Source organism: Megascapheus bottae, chromosome 26 (genome assembly GCF_031878675.1).
Source record: "Megascapheus bottae isolate mThoBot1 chromosome 26, mThoBot2.hap1, whole genome shotgun sequence".
Classification (NCBI taxonomy): Eukaryota; Metazoa; Chordata; class Mammalia; order Rodentia; family Geomyidae; genus Megascapheus; species Megascapheus bottae.
In genome coordinates, this window is record NC_143534.1 from 11,433,177 (window position 1) to 11,455,377 (window position 22,201).

Here is a 22,201-nt window from a genome sequence, read left to right on the forward strand (position 1 = left end):
AAAGCAGTCAGTGACAAAAAGCAGCCCTGTCCCCAAAACATGTGCTAAGGAAGCTAGATCTAAATTACACCGGGATGATCCGGTGCTGGGGGATCCTGCCTCAGAATCCCAGGATCGTGGTTCAAGGCTAGTCTGGGCAAGAAAGTCTATGAGATTCTTACCTGCAATTAACCACCAGAAAACCAGAAGTGGAGCTGTGGTTCAATATGGTAGAGCATTGGTCTTGAGAAAAAAGTGTCAGGGACAGTGCCCAGGCCCTGCGTTCAAATCCCACAACTGATAAAAAACTAAGTAATAAATATGAAAACAAATATATTGATGATAAATAAATAAAAATGATAAATCATACAGGACTCTCGGCATTCATATACCAGAGGAGGATATTCTTAGGGGGTGAAAACAAAGGCAAGCACTCTACCATTAGGCTAAAACTCCTAGCACCCATTTTTTTTTTTTATTTCTGCCATGATTGTCACAGTTGAGTTTACCATGCGGTTACTATGGTCTAGGAAAAATGCTAAGCGACTTAATAGATCATCTTTTCTAATCCTCACAATAGGTACTATTTTTATAACTTATAGAGGATAATTAATCACCTAGGGCCATATGCTAGTCATATGGGTAACCTAGCTCCAGAGCCATGTAACCTGAAGACCAATAATCTGTTATCCATCCAGAACTTTAAAGGGAAAAACAGTCACAGAAATGTCCTTCCCAGGGCTGGGAATGTGGCTTAGCAGTAGAGTGCTTGCCTAGCATGCATGAAACCTTGGGTTCAATTCTTCAGTACCACATAAACAGAAAAAGTCAGAAGAGGTGCTGGGGCTCACGTGGTGTTTGCTTTGAGCAAAAGAAACTCAAGGACAGCAGCACACAGGCCCTGAGTTCAAGCCCCAGGACTGGCAAAAATGAAAGGAAGGGAGTAAAAGAGGGAGGGAAAGAGGGAGGGAAGGAGGGAGGGAGGGAGGAAGAGAGGGAGGGAGGGAGGGAGGGAAGGAAGGAAAAAATGTCCTTCACATTTCTCTAGACTCCTTCTCTTCCTCCTTTTCCTCTTCCTCCTTTTCTTGTTTAAGGTCTTGCTCTAAGCCCAGGCTCATGGCTTGGAACCCCTATGTAGTTCAGACTGAGACCGACCTGGAACTAAGGGCCCTCCTGCCTCAACCTCGAACCCTAAGTGCCAGGATTTACAGTATGTATGTCTCCACACCAGCTTTGAATAAATATTTGTTTGGGGAACTGCATGATATTTCAGTTTATCATAGCAAACTAATATGACTGATTTGTTTTTGCCAGCCTTGAGTCTTGAACTTGGGACCTGGGTGCTGTCTCTGAGGATTTGTGCTTAAGACTGGTGCTCTACCACTTCAGCCATAGCCCCACTTCCTAATTTTTAATAGTTAATTGGAGGTAAGAGTCTCATAGACCTTACTAGCCCAAGCTAGTTTTGCACTGTAATCCTAGGATTACAGGAGTGAGCCCCTAGTGTTCAGCTAATATGACTGACTTTTTGGGAAAAAAACAACAACCCTACATGTACAATCAAACTCACAATCTAATTGTGATTTTAAAAATCTCATTGTAAGCCGGGTGTGGTGGCTCACGCCTGTAATCCTAGTTATCCAGGAGGCTGAGATCTGAGGATCGAGGTTCAAAGCCAGCCTGGGCACAAAAGAACCTGAGACTCTTATCTCCAATTAACCTCTAGAAAATGGGAAATGGGGCTTGGCTCAAGGGTAGAGCAGTAGCCTTGAGCTGAAGAGCTCATGGACAACGCTCAGGCCAAGTTCAAGCCCCATGACCCACAACAAAAATCTGATTCTACTTTCTCCTATGTAACTTGGAAATAATCTTTGACCAAAAGTAACTATTTTTATTTATTATTCAGTGGTTAAATACTATGTAAATGTTAAAAATGGAAAATATAGGAAATAAGCCAGGCACAGCACTTCACTTATGATCCTGGCTACTTGGGAGTTGAGATCAAGATGATCAAAGTTTGAGACCAGCCTATGCAAAAATTTTCTGAGCCTCTGTTTCAACCGGTATCTAGGCATGAAAGTTTGTGCCTTTTATTTAGCTATGAGGGAGATGAAGGCAGGCCAGACTGGACAAAAATGTCCATGGAATCTCATCTCAAAAGAAAAGGCTGGGAGTTGAGATACAGGCCATCCCAGCTACATTAGGAAATACACTGATGTATCGGTGGTCTAGGATGGGAGAAGAGAAGAGCAAGGGTCTATCTCCAACAAAATCAGAGTAGCTATGTAGCTATTCACCCATTGCTCACTTCTGTAGTTCAAGTCACTCCAGAGACTGAGATCTGAGGATCGAGATTAGACGCTAGCTCAAGCAATTAACCAGTGAAGAGCCAGACTAGAGGCTTTGCTCAGGTGGTTGAAGCTTATCTAGGAATCAAGATGATCTGATTTCAAACTCCAGCACTGTAAACACACACACACACACACACACACACACACACACACACACACACGCTGAAGAATAAGCTGAAAAGCAAGATGACTGGAAGTCTCTTGCAAGCCTGAGAGCCTCAGCTCAGTCCTCAGAACAGGAAAGTATGGGAGGAAGGAAGGGAGGGAGGGAGGGAAAGGGGGGGAGAAAGGGAGAGGAGCAGAGAAGGAGGGGAGAAGGAAGGGGAGAAGGGAGGGGAAGGAAGGTGGAGGGAGGAGGTTCTCAAAGACATGCCAGAAGCAACCTACTGTCATCTGACTTCTTACAGTGTAGGTTCAAAAATCTTAGTCTCTACAACACGATTTTTCCCCCCTTTTTAACCAATCGTCCACACTTGCCTAGCGTCTCTGTCCATAAACTCCAGTCTCCATTGTTTGGAGGCAAGCGGAGCAACACTTGTTGGAATGTTCTGGAGCAGAGTGTGGGCGCCAGATTCCCTACTGTCTAGCACCTGGTTTACCTAACCCCATTTCATTGGACGATCACGTTGCTGGGCAACCCGCGGGGGACCGAGGACCGGGGGTTGGGAGGCGACAGACCAGCGACGAGGGAGAAGGATGCTCGGAGGCGGGTCTCCATCCGGTCCTCAGCCAATCAGGTGCCAGCCTCCGGTTACCATGGCAACCACGGAACGTCGCGGGACCGAGTCTGCGCCTGCGCACTGCCGCTGATTTGGGACGTCTCCACTTGAGACCTACACTCGAGCCTTATTTACGACCAGCCTTCGCCTTATCCTTTCGGGCCGGTGATACTGTGGCCCCATCTTACCCCATTGGGAGTGGACCTGATCCAGAATAATAAAAGCCCGAGAGCCCCTTTCCAGGCCGCGGATCCGCCACGCCCACCATCTTTGGAAGGCGGGGCCGCCGGGGCGCGGGCTCTGCGCACGCGCGGTGGCGCATCTACAGCGCCACGGCGCATGCGCAGCCGGGGCCGGCGCAGAGGCTGGGCGGTGGCTGCGGTGCAGGCTCCTGAGCAGGAGTGGTGCGCAGGTAGGCTGGGGGGGAGTGGGAGGGGGGTCCTTGATCGGGGCGGGCCTGGGGCTCGCAGCCGCGGGGGGCCGAGGCCAGGGAGGGAATCCACCCTGGATCGGGAATGCCATGCCCGAGGATGGTCGTCGGAAAGCCGCTTCTCCCCGGCCTGCTGCCTGCGCAGCCGCCTCCTCCGACGGGACCCGAGCTCTGGTCTCCGTTAGTGGGAGTCTTCCCTTCATCTCCCCTCCGGGATGTATAACTCTGCGGAATCTTATGCAAAATGCCTGTCCTCTGCCCTCCTTTGTCGTCCTGCGGAGGCTTCCTCGTTCCGCCACCCCTTTGCGTTAGACGTGGCCCGGGCTCCCCAGGCCAGGCCGCCTTGCGGGTCCGTCACCGGCCTCCACGGCTCGGCGCATTTCCCAGTCTCTCTCTCTCTCTCCTCTAGTACATAACGTTGCAGCCCTTTGGTAGGTAGTTACAAAATCACTTCTCCAAGGCCTCCCTTTCCTGACGCCCTCCGCCAACCCCTTAGGGCCCTGCGCGGTCTTCCCTAGCCATCCTGTGCAAGACGGCAGCCTTGTTTCTCATTGGCTGTTTTTAGGATGGGCTTGGTCTCAGCCCCAACCCACCTACTTTTAGGTTTACCCCCCCTGTCTGAGTTCCCTCTGTGGACACTGCGGTCTTTTCTGCCCAGGGTGGTCTGGTACTCCTATGTTGAGAAGTCTCCCAGGAACTTCAGGCCTGGAATTAGGGCCCTTTGGTTCTCGGCTTTGTAAAGAGCTAGGTTGAAAAAGCATAGGCCACCAGTAGGTGGTACCCAGCTTCTTTGATTGTCCTATTTGCCTGTTGATAGGTCTTCCTGGATGTCAAAGCTCACTTGAGATCAGCCCAACACGTTCAGTAGTACCCTGTGGCCTGACGCATTATTCATAACCCATAAATAGGTGTTAATGATAAGAGTGATGGTGACAATGAGGGTAGGCGTGGTGTTCTAGGCAGAGGAAGTAAGGTGTAAAGACAGGCGAGAAGCTGGTGGTGACCTTGCTAAACAGTGTGAATTCAATGCTGGGTGAAATCTGTATGACAAGTGAAAGGAGAAAGGCTGGTAGAAAATGAAGACAGCATGTCGACAACCTTGTCTGCCATCTTAACAAACTGGCATGTGCTCCAAAGCCAGTAGAGGCTTCCAGCCATGACTCTAACCATATCTTGCCTTGCCCTTTGCATTCTACCAATTGTTCACACCTCTGGACCTCCTTTTTGCTGGTTATGTTGGAGATTGAGACTTGGAGACTTTGCTGGCTTTGAAGCAAAGTTCTCTACATCTAAGCCTCTTGAGTAGCTAGGATTTACAGCATGTGACAGTAGTACCCTGCTGAAAGGATTAACAGTACTTTTTATTGTATTGTATGGTTCATGAGATTCTGCTTTCCCACTCTAGTTTGATTATTTTTCTCTCTCTCTCACTCGATTCTAGAGACCAGAGAAGTTATCCTATCTTGCCGTCCCTCTGCTCCAGGGTCCACACATTGTAAGTATTCCTCTCATGCTGAAGGGGAAATATAGTAATTGACCCGTGGGTTGGCAAAAACACTGAAGGATTTGTCTCCCCATCACTTATTCCTCTTTGTGCCTGGCCACTTACAGCCTGGAATCCACTGCTAGTGGCAGCTTCCTGGGGTCTGGATGATTTCCTGAGTTTGAGGGGCACACCGGGCTGAGAGCAGGGTGGGGCTTGCCCGTAGTGATCAGGAGGATCAAAGAACAGGAGACATCTGAGGACCCCTGTGTAAGTCTACACATCTCCAGGCCTTTGTGGTTGTGAGTCTGTATCAGATTTAGATGGCTTTTTTACAATCCCAGATGCACTGGCCATATTTACAGATATTCTGGCACAGTAATACTGGGGTGAGAACCAACTGTCTATATGGTTTGGTTTTGCTGAAGGTGCTAGAGTTTGTTTGTTAAGCAGGAGCTCTGCCACTTGAGCCACGCTCTTAGCCCTCTGTTTTCCGAAGCAACAGGTTAGCATTGAGGTAAGGTACTACTCTGATGGAAAAACAAAAGAAAACACAAAAAGCTTAGGCTATTGGTTCACGCCTGTAATCCTAGCTTCTTAGGGGCCAAGATCTGAGGATCGTGGTTCCAGATCAAAATCTGGAAGTGGTGCTGTGGCTCAGAATGGTAGAGCACTAGCGTGAGCAAGAGCACTCAGGGACAGCACCCTGGCCCCCGAGTTCAAGCCCCACAACCACAAAAAAGGAGGAATTATGACTTTGGGCAGTGGGCTAGTTCCTCATCCCCCTCGATAGGGAATTATGCAGGATGTTAAGGAGAGTCAAGTACTGTAAGCAAAGAAAAAAAAAAGCTTTTCAGCACAGGAGCCTGACTTCAACATGGCTTCCCTGTAGTTTTGCCAACTGGGGCTCTATGATTCCTTCTCAGCCTAGGAAGGAGGGAGGGAACAAAACTGAGGGAAGAGAAAGGACTATGCAGTTGCTTTGGGGGAGGACAGACAGAGTACCTTCCTTAGACCCATGGCCTACAATACTTTGCATGTAAGGCCTAGATTCCATTTCCGAGGGTTTCGTGAGATTGGCAGCCAGAACAGTCAGCTGGTAACCACGAGGAGGGAATGTGCCTGCACATGTCCAGTGTTGAGATGACTGGGTTCACAGAGATGGCTCTGGTCAGCCAGGAGTTACTTATGTGTGACTTACAGCTGGCAAGCTCTGCAGGCAGACTCAGGGTTGTTTGCCACTGGACAGATGAGGAATGTGCTGTACCCTCGAGGTGCCCCATGCATGTTTGCAGAATGAATGAATGCATGGAAGCCCAACTAGAAAGCAACTTAGAAACTGCCCAACCTTACAGGTTCCCTACAGTGACTGAGATGGTTGTTATGTGTGAGACAGGAGGTGTGGCTCAGTGGAGGAATACTTGGCTGCCATGCCCAAGTCCTCAGCACTGCCAAGAAAAAGGTTCAGGACAAGTAGAATTTTTGGGTTTTGGCAGTATTGTGGCTGGCAAGCACCTGAACGATTCTGAGCCACACTCCCAGACAGAAATGGATAAACACACGTGGTAATAGAACACATCCCCGTATTACCTGAACTTGAACAGAGACTCCCTCACCTTAGAAACCAAAGGAGGAAAATGGTTGTTGAAATGAATGCTCCTCTCCCCTGACCCTGGATCCATCCGGTGTCCTGTGATGGTTTTCTTCCCCGTGAAAGGTTCTCCAGATGGCCCAGGCACCTCAGGCCCCTCCGCGGGGATCTGTGCGCAAGGCCAGACCTCTGGTGGTGAAGACGTCCTTGAACAACCCGTACGCCATCTGCTGGAGCACCCTGCAGAGGGAAGACATGTACTTCATTCTGCAGAGTATCGAAGACAGGTTCGTGTCTGTGGGACTTCAGAAAGTTGAGGACAGGAAGACAAGGAGGAAGTCGAGCAGAGAAGGATGCAGCTCGGAGGTGGAGAGTCGTGAGAGCGGGAAGGAGAAAAAGCCTGGTGCTGGCCGGCAGGCGTCGGGGTGGTCGCCCCTGCACATCAGGAAGCAGCTGGCCATCGGAGTCAACGAGGTCACCAAGGCCCTGGAAAGGGGCGAGCTGCTTCTGGTCCTGGTGTGCAAGTCCGTCAAGCCCGCCATCATCACCTCCCACTTGGTCCAGTTGAGCTTAAGCAGAGACGTTCCCGCCTGTCAGGTGCCAAGGCTCAGTGAGAGGTTGGCCCCTGTCTTGGGCTTAAAATGCCTGCTAGCTTTGGGGTTCAAGAAGAGCACTTCCGATTTCGCTGACCAAGTGCAAGCCATTCTCCCCCGGGTGCCCAGCCTGTACGTGCCCTGGCTGCTGGACAGACTGGGAGCCGCCGCCACCACCGAAGATGAAGATGACGAGGACGGCGGCGGTGACAAGGACAACCACTGTGAGTCCTCAGAAAGCCAAAACCAAGGGAGTGTGGAAACTCCGCCCAAGGACCTGGGAAAACGCAAGAGAAAGTCTGTGGAGGGGAGGGAAGCTTCCGGTGTAGCCTTGCAGCCCCTTAAAGTGAAGAAACTCATTCCCAACCCGAACAAGATCAGGAAGCCCCCCAAAACCAAGAAGCCCACTTCCAAGTAATTCCAAAGCGAGCCCTCATTCCGTAGTAAATTGTACACATGTCCCTTGTTAGAACTCATGGAAACAAAGACAGTGCCCTTAGTAATCTTCAGATGTAACCAAGTGTTGTTTACATGGTCTTAGAATAGAATCAAGTGTGGGTCATGTATTTGTAGGATGTAATAAAACATTAGTTACGTATTCTTGCGATGTGGTCAGTTTCTTGGAATATGAGTCTTTTCTATGACACAGTTGGAAACTTGCAATACTTAAGTGCAGAAAATACCCCGGAGTATGAATACTAAACTTTATTGGACATCGTGCTTGTGAGTTGTCTTTTTCTCTGACACGGGGACTGGCCACACGGGCCAGGACCAGGCGGGTGGATGAAAGGACTGGCATCGTGAGTAGAGTTACCAAGTGTTAAGTAGCCAACACTGGTGTCCAGGAGCAAATGTTTTTTAAGGTCAATTTGGCTCTCTCTGAGGTAGGTGTACAGAGACTTGGGAGAAAGGCTTAATGTGGGTAGAGGAGAGCCAGCTCAGTTTAGTGAGGATTCAGTCCCTCCACCTGGTTACTTCCTTGGAAATGTAATATAAAAATACGATGGGAAGCTGTGCACTGGTGGTTCATAACTATAATCCTAGCTTCTTGGGAGGCTGAGATCCGAGGACTGCAGTTCAAACCCACCCTGGACAGAAAAACCTGTGTCCAATAGACAGACTTTTTGCTCAGGAAAAGCTGGAAACGGCATTTCAGTTCAAGTTATAGAGCACTAGCTTTGAGCCAAAGAATTCAGGGACAGTGCCCAAGTCCTGAGTTCAAGCCCCAGGCCTGGCACACCTAGGTGGGAGAAGCTGGGGGTCTACTTGTAATCCTAGCTACGGGGGGCTCAGTTCTAAATACTGTCTCAAAGGCAGCAAGAGTGTAAAATTCATCCCCAGTTAACCAGCGAAAGGAAGTGGAGCTGTGATTCAAGTGGCACCAGCTTGAGTAGAAAAGTACCCAGGCCCTGAGTTCAAGTCCCCTCCTCCCTCCCAGGGAAAGGTTATGTTGAGGGCTAGGAATAAGGCTTTGTAACAGAATGGGCACTTATCTACGTGATCCCCAGGTTTGATCCCCAGCACCCACTTTCCTCGAACCCCACAACTGATAGTTGTCAGGTAACTTATTACAAGGGGATTTACAGGCTGAGCAGTATAGTTCTTGGGGAGTCTGGTAATATCACTGTGCCCTAGGGAAAACTATGGTCAGACCTTACCAAGACATCATCCTAAAATCTGATTGGCTTAATGCCACCTGTCTACTCAAATCTTACTGCTTTTTTAGCACAAATAAAAGGAAGGGCCGTTCAGAGTGTTTGGGTCAGTTTTAAATCTGAGAAATATTACATTTAGTTGTAATGGCTGCTTTATAAACATGCAATTATGTTAGTTTTCTAATGTGCTCAAGAGGCCAATGTAGTTACTTAAAAATAAAGTCGAACATGACCTTTGAGCACCAGGAATATGCAGTGTGGGAATCTCTAAAGCACAGCATACTAGTTTCTTCATGAGATTTGTTCAGGACAAAATTGCTGACTGACAATTCTTACTTGAAAACCTAATTTGTGTTAAGATGTTATGCCATAACTGAGTGTGATTCCTAACTAGAGTTTTGACTCCAAAATAAAAATCTTGTTTAATCACCTTTTCTCCAAAATAAATAAAAGGTTCCAGGGCTGGGAATGTGGCTTACTGGTAGAGTGCTTGCCTAGCATGTATGAAGCCCCGGGTTCTATTCCTCAGCATCACATAAACAGAAAAAGCTGGAAATGATGCTGTGGCTCAAGTGGTAGAGTGCTAGCCTTGAGCAAAAGAAGCCCTGTGCCCAGGCCCCAAGTTCAAGCCCCAGGACAGGGAAAAAAAAGTTCCAACGATCTGGGTTTCCTTTTCTGAAGCCTTTTCCCCTATCAAGAATGGTAAACACTGGTCATACTACCCTACCTATACTCCCATCAACCTGGGATGCCGAGGCAGGAGGAGGATCACAATTTCAAGGCCAGTCTGGGCTGCAAAGTGAGATCCGGGGTCCAAAACTGCAACTGGGCTTCAGATACCAGAAATGAGAAGTCTTCCACCATCTTTACAACAGTTGTGCATTATTGTGGGCCCAGGTGCCCCCTCTAGTGGTAGGAGCAGGACACCACAGCTTGGACTTGCAACTACAAATCTGGGTTTGTGTAAAAAGTACTGCAGGCTGTGTGGTCTGTTCCAACTCCCTCCCCCCCCCCCCCCCCCCAGTGCTTAGTCCTGGAATTTGAACTCAAGGGTCTGTGTACTATCCCTGTACTTTTTTATTCAATGCTAGCATCCTACCATGTGAGATAAGTCTTAGGAATTTTTATTACCTAGGCTGGCTTTGAACCCTGATCCTCACTCAGATCTCAGCCTCCTGAGTAGCTTAAGATTATAGGTGGGAGCCATTGGCATCCAGTGTGCCACAACCTAACTTGCCACTGTAATATAAAGCAGCACCAACCCGGGAGTTTGGCCTAGTGGTAGAGTGGTGCTTGCCTAGCATGCTGAAAGACCTGGTTCAATTCCTTGGTACCACACACAGAAAAAAGGCTGGAAGTGGTGCTGTAGCTCAAGTGGTACAGCTCTAGATTTGAGAAAGCCCAAAGACAGTGCTCAGGCCCTGAGCTCAAAGCCAGGCCTGCAAAAAAGTAACAAAAAAGGGCTGGGAGTTTGGCCTAATGGTTGAGTGCTTGCCTAGCATGCACGAAGACCTGGGTTCAATTCCTCGGTAGCACATACACAGAAAAAGCTGGAAGTGGTGCTGAGGCTCAAATGGTAGAGTGCTTGCCTTGAGGAAAAAGCCCAAGGACATTGCTCAGGCCCCGAGTTCATGCCCTAGAACTGGCAAAAACAAAACAAAACGAAGCAGCCCTAGGTAATGGTAGCCAGGCCATGTTCCAATAGCACTTACCTATAGATACTGAGATCTAGACTTGGTGTAATTGTGTCACAAATACTGTAATGATATATTTTTTTTAAACTACCCACAAACATTAGAAAAACAAAACCCACCCTAGGGCACCAGTGTCTCATGCCTGTGATCCTAGCTATGCAGGAAGCTAAGAGCTGAAGACTGTGATTTAAGTTAGGCTAAGTAGGAAAGTCCATGAGACTCTTAGTTTCTGATTAACCACCAAAAAGCCTAGAGTTGTGGTTCAAATGGTAGAGCACTAGCTTTGAGCACAAAAGCTCAGGGACATCACCAGGCCAAGTTCAATGCCCAGGAATAACACAAAAAAGCAAGAAAACAACAGAAGCACTAGGTATCCAAAAGCAGGTGATAAGTTACATTTAGTTCATGGGCCATGTGATCTAAGATAGCTTTGGTATCATGCCTGAGGTCCTGACTCTGGACCGGAAGCGAGTGCAGAGGCACTGTGCTATTTGATGTCTTCAGTCTCTGTATTCATTGTGAACCTTTCCCCTCCAAACTCTATGTAAAAACAATATCCAACAAAATCGTGATTACTTATTTACAAAGACATTTTCCACTACCACAACTATTTTCATGTGGGGAAATGTACAACTCTACGTAAGTAATAGTAACATTCACAACCACCATTGTTTGATAGCACTAATAAATGCCACTGGGCCTTGGTTTTTAACATTAGAGCTTTATTTCCTTTGCTCACAAATCCTTGATGTTGCTGAGAAGGAACTGAAGATTACCGATGGCAGCAAAGCCTGGTCAGTCACAGGTACGTGTTCTTTCAGAAGACACACTTAGGGTTGGCCCAAAGCTCTTGCTTCTGAAACCATCTGCCGGCTGGCTGAAGGTCAAAGCTGTGCATTTCTCCGTTTGGCCATTTTGCTTATGGAGTCATGAGCGTGCCATCCCCTGGCACACCGTCACGTGGCTCCAGGCTTTTCCAGCCAGACCGTCCCAGGGGCACCACGGAAGGCAGGAACTTCCCAAAGAGGCCCTTCCCTTTATTCTTCAGTTCTGTAGACACACATGTCTCCCCGTGGAACAAGAAAGCTGTGTTATCTCCATGCAGCTGCAGAGATTTCCTGCACATGCTGCTGTGACTTGACTCCGTCCACAGAAAAAAAATCCCACTTGTCATGAGTGGAAAATACCCTCACTTCCCCAGAAAAGCTGAGCGTCTGAAAACTAGAGGAATGTATTTTCTCAACCCTGTGTCTAGCCCACAAGCAGGTGAACAGCCCAGAAAGGATAATTTCCCCGCACTCTAGCTAGACAGATGCAGTGCTGACAACACGATGCTGTCTGGGCTTAGGGTTGCTGTAGACTGTACGACTTCACTGAACTTGTGCTTTTGTCTTCTTTGGAATGGCAGTTCCAGGAATCATTAAATAGAATATTCACAAAGGAGGATGTCGAGTCCTAGATATGAATATATCCAGTTACTGGAGTACAAGGCCAACCTAGAGGGAAAAAATGGAATAGTATGATCAAGTGAGGCAGAAGGTCACCCCCTACTCCTGGAGTAGCACCAGTTCTGCACAGCAGGGACCGGGGATTTGGTGTGTGCAAACACTCAGCCAGCTACTCTCACCTTTTCAGAATCTGTTCCTGGACACCTCCAGTTGTATAAATAATACTGTAAATTTCCATCTCCTATACCAAACTTCAGTTTTTCCAAGAAGGTCTTATTCTCCATCAAATCTAGGGCATTGAAGACATCAAATCCTTTCTGCCAATTCAAAAAGATTTAACATGTTAAAGGACTATTTTCTACACTGCATATTTAATATCACATTTAACTCCTCTACTAGTAGCTCAAATATACATTTATAATAGTCTGAACTGCAGGATAACAAGTACAGGTCAAGAAGCAAGTACAAAATGGCGTGAAAACTAGAGTTGAATCTGACGGAGTCAGCAAGAAATGCTTCAGAAATGCTGAAACAAGAAATATAGTCTGACAGCTGGCCACCAGACGCTTAGACAAGAGCGCTTCCGTTTCAGATGGTGGAATGTCTACACTGTTCCTTCTCCAGGACTGTTCACGACCGACCTTTCAAAGTCCTGACTCAGCTGAAGCTATCTCCACAGGAAACAAAGCTTTAAAGCATGTTTTTCTCAGTCTGATCCTGAAAATTCAACTGAAATTTTTCCTGGTAAAAATTTCTTTAAAAGCATTAGATAAGCTGGGCATGGGTGGCTCACAACTATAATCCTTGTTATTCAGGAGGCTGAGATCTGAGGATCACTGTTTCAAGCTAGCCTGGGTAGAAAAGTCCCATGAGACTATCTCCAATCAACTACTCAAAAGCCAGAAGTGGCATGGTGGCTCAAATGGTAGAACTCTAGTTTTGAGCACAAAGAAGCTCAGGGACAATGCCCAGATCCTGAGTTCAAGCCTCACAACTGAAAAAACAAAAAAGGATTCTCATCTCCAATTAACCAGAAGTGATGCTGTGGTTCAAGTGGTAGAGTGCTACCCAACAATATAAAAGTAACAAATTTGTAAAAAAAAAAAACAAAACAAAAAAACTGTTTTCAGTGATCAAATCCCATACAAGGGAAAGGAATTCATTTTGATAAACTGGTTCCTTTTTTTTTTTTTTTTTTTTAAGTCATGGGGCTTGAACTTTGGGCCTGGGAGCTGTCCCTGAGCTCTTTAGCTCAAGGCTAGTGCTCTACCATTTGAGCCACAGCAGTACTTCTGGTTTTCTGGTGGTTAATTCTAAGAGTCTCATGCACTTTAGTGCTGGAGATGGCTTTGAACCATGATCCTCAGATCACAGCCTCCTGCACAACTAGGATTATAGGCATGAGCTATTCTATTGAAGCCCTGCCTTTGGTTCCTTTTTTTTTTTTTTTGCCAGTCCTGGACTTTAGCTCAGAGCCTGAGCACTGTTCTTGGACTTTCTCAAGGCTAGAGCTCTACCACTTGAGCCTCAGCACCGCTTCCGGCTTTTTTCTATGCATGTGGTACGGAGGAATCGAACCCGGGTCTTCGTGCATGCTAGGCAAGCATTCTACCATTAGGCCAAACTCCTGGCCATGGTTACCATTTTATTTTATTTATTTATTTACTTATTTATTTTGCCAGTCCTGGGCTTGAGCTCACGGTCTGAGCACCATCGTCCTTAGACTTTCTCAAGGCTAGAGCTCTACCACTTGAGCCTCAGCACTTTAACCACTAGGCCAAACTCCCAGCCCATGGTTCCCATTTTAAATGAACGATTATCATCAAAGCTGAAGAGAGCTCAGGGACAGCGCCCAGGCCCTGAGTTTAAGCCCCATGATTGACTCCCCCCAAATGCGGACAGCAGCCAGTCAAGTTTTAAAGCAGGCATGTGTGCTGGGAAGTGTGACACGGTGAGGCCGCCTGGGGGGAACGGCGTCTCCCACTCACCAGCTTGGCTATGACGAGCGCGTCGCTCATGAGGTCCAGCAGCGGTGTCTCGGTGTGGATGTTGTAGAAGGAGTAGGCGGCCTTGAGGCTCTTGTGGGCGGGGTGGTGCATGACGGTGGAGGGGAGTGTATAGAAACTCAGGAAGTCCGTCAGTCTCCCACTGGGGCTCTGGGGGCACAGATGACGTCAGGTAAGTACTTGCAACCAACTGTGCTCAGCAGCTCCGTGATATCTAACTCATACGGTAACTTCCTTCAGAATAAAAAGCAACAAGCCAAGACTTCCTTTTCTGCAGGCCAGTTTGAGCCTCGTATGTTGTGCTGGGCTAAAGCCAAGAAGTTGCATAGAACTTGAATGGAAGTCCCAGTCAGCGATTTGCATGAAATTCCTAGAAAGTATAACTGCCCTGACAACACTTCTCACACTGACTCGTGAGTTAATTGCGTATGAACAGTGACAACAGACTCATAGCCATATGTAGGTGGCCCACATCTGTGATCTCAGCTACTTAGGAGGCTGAGAAAAAAGGATCATGGTTCAACTCCTGCTGGGCCAAAAAAACTCACCCGTTCCCCTCCAGGCCCATAGCTGAATGTGGTGGAATATGCCCAAATGTTTCCTATTACGTCAGACACTGATAAGATTTGCAAACATCTACAAAAACTCCACTAATTTTATAGTGACACAAGTGAGAAACAGTGATTTATTTTCCAAATAAAATGTTTCTTAAGAAACAATGCAGTCTGGGAATGTGGCTTAGTGGTAGAGTACCTGCCTAGCACGCATGAAGTTGGGGGTTCAATCTCTCAGTACCACATCAACAGAAAAAGCCAGAAGTGGCTCTGTGGCTCAAGTGGTGCCAGCCGTGAGCAAAAAAAGCCTCAGCTCAGGGACAGTGCCCAGGCCTTGAGTTCAAGTTCTAGGACTGGCAAAAAAAAAAAAAAAAGAAGAAACATTCAATGGATTTTCTGGATTTTCTATCACTTTCATTTTTTCACACAAAACAATAAAAACCTAAATTTAAAAATATGTCTATATATACACAACTGAAAGAAGAAAAAAAAGCCCCTTGGCATTCTCAAGAATTCTTTAGCCAGATACGGTGGCTCACGCCCCAGTACCAACACACACACACACACACACACACAAACACACACACACACACACACACACACACACACACACACACACACACACACACACACACTCACTGTACCCCTATAGTCCCAGAGCTCAGGAGGCAAAGGCAGGAGATGAGGCGAGGTCGGGGATGGTGAGCAGAAACTAGAGTCAAGGGGGAGGAGGAGGAAGAGCACTCTATGGTCATTCCAGAAAACGAGCTTCATCACGCCCGGTGACCACCCTAACGTTACCTCCACCACAAACGTGTCGATGATGTGCTCCCGGGGCAGGAGCCAGTGCGCCACTTCCTGCTCGTCCATCACCGGAGCCAGATGAAACTGCTTCAGGTAGCAGTTGATCAGTCCCTGAACGGCTCTGACATCTTTCCGTTCCATTGGTCTCAAACCTGAAGTTTTGGTTACCTTGTTACAAGGAAAACAAAACATACCTGCAAGTTTAAATTCCAAGGGAGCAGAAGTGACAACTTACCCTACCACCTAACAAGATTCCCTGGTGACACATGAAAGCGGGACAAACACTGAGTGAAAATGTGTGCTAGACAATGTCCCCATGGGGGCAGGTTGACTCCTGAAACCCCAAAGAGTGTAGGACACATTGCTTTACTCTTTACAGGACAGGGCAGACCAGCTGTGGGACAGGAAAGCCCACGAGACTCTTCTCAAAAAGCCAGAAGTGGAGCTATGGCTCAAGTAGTAGGGCCCTAGCTTTAAGCAGAAAAGCTCCGTGACAGATTCAACCCTTGAGCTCAAGCCCCAGGACTGGCGGGGGGAAAAAAAAAAGAAAATTCACTTAGTTATGCAAACAGACCCTACCTTGCATGTCTTAGAGAAAACACTATCTTGCAGTGCAAAACTGACAGACTAATGAGACTCCTTGTGCTTTATCTACTTCAAATTCCTTTATGTTTAAGAACTCAGACAGATACACACACGCACGCACGCACACATGCACGCTTTCTCTCTCTCTACCTCTCAAATTTTGTTTGGAAATACTCAACTCCAAATTAAAAAACTAAATACAAAGGGCAAGGAGAAGTTAGGATGCCACGTTTCTCGAGGAAACCTAGCATTTTAGGTGGAGGCTAGACCAGCTCAGCAAAGAATTCTCTGCAGCACGAGACATCGGCCTGCTCTCGTGTGCTGCTCCAGGACAATACATGAGATGAGGGATCAGCGCAATGTTAACTCCTAGGTTCAGAAGTCTGTGAGTAAAACAGCACATGTGACATAATCCACTAAGAAAAATCTGGCTCACCCAGGTACTGTGGCTCAAGTTGTTAATCCCAGCTGGCTGGGAGGTGGATCATGACTGAGGCCAGTGTCAAAAGCTAGGAAGACTCTGCCTCTCTAGTTGCCACACTGTGTAAGCTGCCGTATGGAGTAGGTTGTGTGGCAACAAATCAGGGCAGCTTCCTGCAGCCCGAAAGCAATGTGGCCCTCAGCCTGCCAGCCAGCCCTGTCAACAATCAAACGGACCTGACTGACCCAGTCATGTCACTGACAGACTTGAACTCGGGGCCTGGTTGCTGTCCCTGAGTTTTTCTGCTCAAGGCTGGCACTCATGAGTCACAGCTCCACTCCTAGCCTTTTTGGAAGGAAGCCTCTCAAGGACTTTTCTGCCCAGGCCTGCTTTAACTGAGATGATCCTCAGATCTCAGCCTCCTGAGTAGCTAGGATTACAGGAGTGATCCACCACCAACACCCAACCCAACCACAAACTCTTAAAAAAGAAAACAACAAGCTCTGACATTTCCAAACAAACCCTCCACATTCTAGGCAGTCTTCTTAGCTACGAACTGCAGTCCGTGGACACGTGAGTCCCCTTTCCCTCACTGGGCTTCAGTGGTTACAATCATCATGCTTACGTCAGGAAGTCTGTACAGCTTCATGGTTCTCTGCAGTGTCATGTTTCTACTCAAGTGAGAAAATTTCACTTCTACTAATTTTCTGGGATTTAGCGATCGATGCCAGTATCTGGAACAGACAATATGGCTTTAAAATCGAACTGATCTCTTAACTCTACATCTTTCCACTCTCTCAGCTGAGTTTTTCTACAAACACTCATGCAATACTTATGCCGTGCTTGGCATGGTACTGGGCACAGTCCTTGTTGCCAGCCCCCTCCTGGGTGATGACTTTTATTTCTAAAACGTCTTGCATCCCTAGTTGGTTTTCTGTTTGTTTTTGTCAATCATGGGGCTGAGCTCAAGGTCTGGGTGCTGTCCCTGAGCTCTTTTGCTCAAGGCTAGTACTACTCTACCACTTTGAGTCACAGTTCTACTTCTGGTTTTCTGGTGGTTAGTTGGAGATAAAGAGTCCCGTGGACTTTCCTGTCCAGGCTGGCTTTAAACAAGATCTCAGATCTCAGCTTCCAAAGTAGCTAGGTCAGGTGCAAGCCACCAGCACCTGGTGTATCCCTAGTTTTTTCACTATCAAGTTCCGCACCTTTTATCTTTGTCACTAAAGAGAAACCTAAAAATCACAGGTAGGCATGCCCGTATTTGATACTGTGACTCTAGACAAAGCAAACTAAAATATCCTGGAACTTGAAAACACCACCTTCTAAGTAAGTTACATTCCCCGTGACAGGATATACACACCACAGAAAACAGGCCTGAATTTTTTTTTTCTTTTCCTGAGTTTTATGCTCAATGCTAGCACTCTACCACTTGAGCTGCAGTGCCACTTCTTACTTTTTCTGAGTAGTTCACTGGTAATCAGAGTCTCAACAAACTTTCCTGCCAGGCTGGCTTTTTAAACCATGATCCTCAGATCTCAGCTTTCTGAGTAGTTAGGATTACAGGCATGAGCCACTGGCAACCCAGCTTTTGAATTTAAGAGTAGGGACTTGGATAAGTAATGTATAATAAAACACATCTGTGACATATATTTTCTTCTTAGCTTTTTATGCTGTTTATTTAAAGTTTCATCCTATTTTGGTCCATAAAAATAGAAACTCTTGGATGTCCTAGAAACAGGTTAGAACAGCAGCAGTATTGAGTATTTTCTCACTGGACTAATCTGTGAGCTCGACTGGTGAAAGCAGTCAGTCAGGGAACCAGTTTATACCGTCCTCTCACTTCTAGCAGTCAGGCACATCTGGGCTTTCTCACCAATCCTTATCAGCTCTGGAATACCTCAGGAGTGCAGCATAGCACTCAAATGACTGCATGATGGACGGTCTCCATCTCTGCCTATCCCTAGAAAACCAGCAGGAGGAGCAAAATGGCAGAGAGGCTGGACAAGTGGTGGAGAAAGGACAAGCGGATAGGAACGGGGTAACGGGGTACCCTCACCTGCACGTGGCCACTGGCTTCGGCAGGACCACTCCGGCTGTGTACACCGCCTGGAAGATCCCCTCCAGGTTCACTCTTCTAGTAATTTCTCGAATCAACACCGGAGCAACCCGCTTTGATCTCAACTTCTTATGAACACAAAGGAAGTTGATTTCTACCATCCTCTTCACACTAACAAAGATGTTGAAAAACAGAGCGACATGAGACAGACCTTTTAAGAAAACAAGACAGTATTTCCACAAATTCTTGATGAGTAAGAATGTGGAATGTGTCCTTTAACACATGTTTAAGAAAAATATTCTACCCTACAGACATTATACTAATTCTGAACGACATGCCCTTTGCACACTTGATTGTAACAGAGACTCCATTATCTTTGTTGTAGAATTAAGACTTTGGTCTTCCAAACTGAAGGGATGGATGGGGATAGAGGAGAACGATGGAAGGGATAACGTGGATCAAGATGTAACGTACACATAAATGGGTACGTTGAGTTGAAAACCCTTTGTAGAACTACTTAAGAATAATAAAAAAAATTAGGAAAGACTTCAGTCTTTTATAAATGTTCACTGTGGAAGTTGGATCAGACGTGTGCTTCTCCTGTATATAAACATGTCCATTACTGGGCGACATGGATACAGCATCTGGTACAGTGTCACTCGGGAACACAATATAAGTCCCAGGGGCCCTGAGCAGGCCTCGGCGGACCACAGCTGGTGCTTTGTGGAGCTGCTATAAACCTAAAGCTACAAGACCCAAGCCTGGCTCTACTTCCAACGCCCAGAAATTTCATTTGGCACAGAATACTCCTTGTGATCACAAGCTTTTTATCAGGAAATAAGCTAACTATGAGTAGTCAACAGACTTACTATACACCAACCAGATATTTGAGGGCTCACAGCTGGATGTTTGATATCTAAGATAAAGAGTTAAAGCAAAAACAGAACTGATTCATCTGAGAAAATTTTTATTCCTGGGGCTGAGAATGCCCTTAGCACACTAGTGGTAGGTAGAATGCTTGCCTAGCATGCATCAAGGCCTGGGTTCAATTCTTCAGGACCACATACACAGAAAAAGCTGTAAATGGTGCTGTGGTTCAAGTAGTAGTAAAGTGCTAGCTTTGAGAAAGTCCAAGTCCAGGACTGGCGCAGTGCGCGCGCGCGCGCACACACACGCACACACACACTGCACAGAGTTCCCATCACACACACACACACACACACACACACACACACACACACACACACACACCTGAGCAGAGTTCCCATCCTGTCCCTCTCCCCTTTCCAACTATCAACAGCCACAGAAGTGGCTAAGTTCAGAGACACAAATGACACATGCTTTCTCTCCTATGTTGAAGCTAGATCTAAAACACACGAGGACATGAAGAATTATGCAGGACTCTAGACATCCACAGTGAAGCCAAAGGAGGATCCTCCTCTTAGGAGCGGATCCCAAAGGCTCCTACCCACGCGTATTTCATCCCATAAAGTAACATTTACAGAAATGAATTCCAGGAAATGGAAGTCAAGGTATTTTTTGTGTTTTGTGTTCATTTATCTGCCTTTGGGAGGGCAAGGGTGGGGCACAGAAGGACAAAGCATAAACAAATGTAGCAATGGTACTCACTGAATCCTATGCTGAAAATGAACCATGACAGGAAAGTGGGAGGAAGTAAAGGAAGAGGTGAAAAAGAAATGTACTCTTTACCTGGTAAATTATGGAACTGTAAACCCCCCTCTATCACCTTTATAATAATAATTTAAAAATATTTAATTATAAAGGAAGTCTACTCCAACTGCAATTCTTAGAAAGGAACACACACAGACAGGGACGAGCTTCCACAAACCTGTCGTAAATCCGGATGCTGGCTGGGATAGCGCTTATGAACCCCACTAGTTTCTTATTGGAAGACACTCGGACCCCACAGTGCCACTGAAGAAGCCAGCCTGGGGGACGCAGAGCCCTGAATTGGAGGGTGGACAAGAAAGATGAATATCACAGAATGTCTGAGAACACATGGGCAGACACAAGACCTTGACCCCGCAGGCCCTGGTACCAGCGAGACATGACATACCACAACAGGAACTCGGGCGAGTAGTCGAAGCGGAACATGTTGTCATCGTCCTCCACGTAATTCTCATTTAACAGCGTGTACAACTCCTTGAGCTGCAAGAGCAAAGAGAAAACAAAACAGCGCCCTGTCCACAGAACTCAGGACCACTTCTGGGGCTGGGGTGGGGCGAGGGGGTTGTCTGTGGGGGGATGGGCGGGAATGAATGAATGAAGGAGTTTTACTCACCACCTCAGCATTACCCAAGTCCAAAGTATCCCACATGAAGCCCTGCGGCAGTGAGTACGGCTCCTGCCGCACGTGCTCCTTGTCGGGTTCAATGGCACCATGGGAAGTTACCACTTCATCTGGGGAGGAAAATTGGGGGGAGGGGGAGATGATATTAAATTGCAAAGCATTCAGACAATTCCTAATGTCGGTGATATAACTCTACATAAAAATCTGATTTAAGATGTCTGGGTTTCATAGTCTTCCAAAATATGCCATTAGGTTGGCTTTTGGTGTGGCCTGATGCAGAAAAGCAAGGCATTGGTGTGAAATACTGGCTGTCTTACCAACTAAACCAAGAGGACTCCTGGGACATTAGTGTCACGGATATTCTAAACAGACCCCTTAGAACCTCTGAAGGAAATGGCTTTTCACAAGGGACCAGCAGCTCATGCCTATTATCCCAGCTACACAGGAGGCTGCGATCTGAGGATCGATCGCAGTTAGTTCACAGCCAGCTCAGGCAGGAAAGTACATGAGACTCTGATCTCCAAGTAACCAGCAAAAAGCTACAAGTGGAGCTGTAGCCCAAGTGGTAGAGTGCCAACCTTGCTTGAATAAGCTAGGGGAGAGTGTAAGGCCCTAAATTCAAGCCCCAATCCCAATACACACATAAGTAAAGAGTGAACAAATACAGCAGTGTTATTCGCTGGACATGATGTTGAAAATGGACTATACAACTTGTGTGTGGGGGTGGGAGAGAAAAACTAGAGCGCGTGAGGGAAAAGGATGACACTGTTAAGAAAGAAATGCATTCTTTCCCTGACTTACAGAGCTGTAACCCTTGTGCATACCACCTTTATAATAACAATTTTAAGTTTTTGAAAGAAATGCAAGTTTCACGCCCCCTGGAAATGGTGTCTTTTTACACTGCATTTCATAAGCTTGACCTTTGCCCTCTGACCTCTCCCAGCAACAAAACCTGAAATAAATTTCTGGAGTGGCAATTCCTCTCCTGTCTTTACTGTTAGTCATATAATCTACGCCATCAGTCTCTAGGGATTTCCCAATTTCTTTTTCTAGCTCATCCCGAGAATATCTGTTTCAGCTGAAATAAAACTTTAGACTGACTTGTCCTCTGGCCAGTGTCACTTGCTCCTGGCTTGCTCCCAGCACTCTGGCCCCGGCTCAGAGGTTTCCTGGTACCTTCCCTCTGCTCAAGCTAGAATGCCAGCAAGGGCAAGGCCCTGAGTTCAAATCCTAGCACTGAACAAAAAGAAAAAAAACAGCAACAAAAACAACATTACTTTTGTATATTTTTTTTTGGTGGGGGGGTTGTGGAATTGTCAGTCCTAGGGTTTGAACTCAGGACCTGGGTGCTGTCCTTGAGCTTTTGCGCTTTCGTAGTCTAGTGCTTGATTCACGGCTCCACAGGCTTTTTTGATAGTTAACTGGAGATGAGGGTCTCAGACTCCTGAGTGGCTAGGATTACAGGTGTGAGCGGCCAGCTCCCAGCCTGTATCTGTGTTGAATGGAGCCAAGTCTTCACTT

The 22,201-nt window shown here is 46.9% G+C and overlaps 2 protein-coding genes across 4 annotated transcripts in view; one reads left to right on the top strand and one right to left on the bottom strand.

Moving 5' to 3' along the window:
• Positions 1-4,912: 4,912 nt before the first annotated feature.
• Rpp38 (ribonuclease P/MRP subunit p38) lies at positions 4,913-7,744 on the top strand. The gene is made up of 2 exons (XM_090318946.1): positions 4,913-4,974; positions 6,680-7,744. The coding sequence occupies exon 2, from the start codon at positions 6,689-6,691 to the stop codon at positions 7,562-7,564; it is 876 nt and encodes a 291-aa protein (XP_090175072.1). The 5' UTR covers positions 4,913-4,974; positions 6,680-6,688; the 3' UTR covers positions 7,565-7,744.
• A 3,785-nt stretch (positions 7,745-11,529) lies between these two features.
• The window catches only part of Nmt2 (N-myristoyltransferase 2), a 28,604-nt gene continuing 17,932 nt past the window's right edge, over positions 11,530-22,201 (bottom strand). For all 3 annotated transcript variants that reach the window (XM_090318949.1, XM_090318947.1, XM_090318948.1), the window contains 9 exons: positions 20,672-20,790; positions 20,447-20,538; positions 20,219-20,335; positions 18,370-18,540; positions 16,939-17,047; positions 15,305-15,475; positions 13,932-14,099; positions 12,123-12,260; positions 11,530-11,991 (listed from right to left, as the gene is read on the bottom strand). In XM_090318949.1, the coding sequence (XP_090175075.1) occupies positions 11,971-11,991; positions 12,123-12,260; positions 13,932-14,099; positions 15,305-15,475; positions 16,939-17,047; positions 18,370-18,540; positions 20,219-20,335; positions 20,447-20,538; positions 20,672-20,790 (1,106 nt within the window). In that variant the 3' untranslated portion in view covers positions 11,530-11,970. The remainder of the gene's footprint in view (positions 11,992-12,122; positions 12,261-13,931; positions 14,100-15,304; positions 15,476-16,938; positions 17,048-18,369; positions 18,541-20,218; positions 20,336-20,446; positions 20,539-20,671; positions 20,791-22,201) is intronic.

Bases quoted from the DNA above. Each gene is read 5' to 3' on its own strand.
- Rpp38 (XM_090318946.1), top strand. From the start codon at position 6,689: ATGGCCCAGGCACCTCAGGCCCCTCCGCGGGGATCTGTGCGCAAGGCC.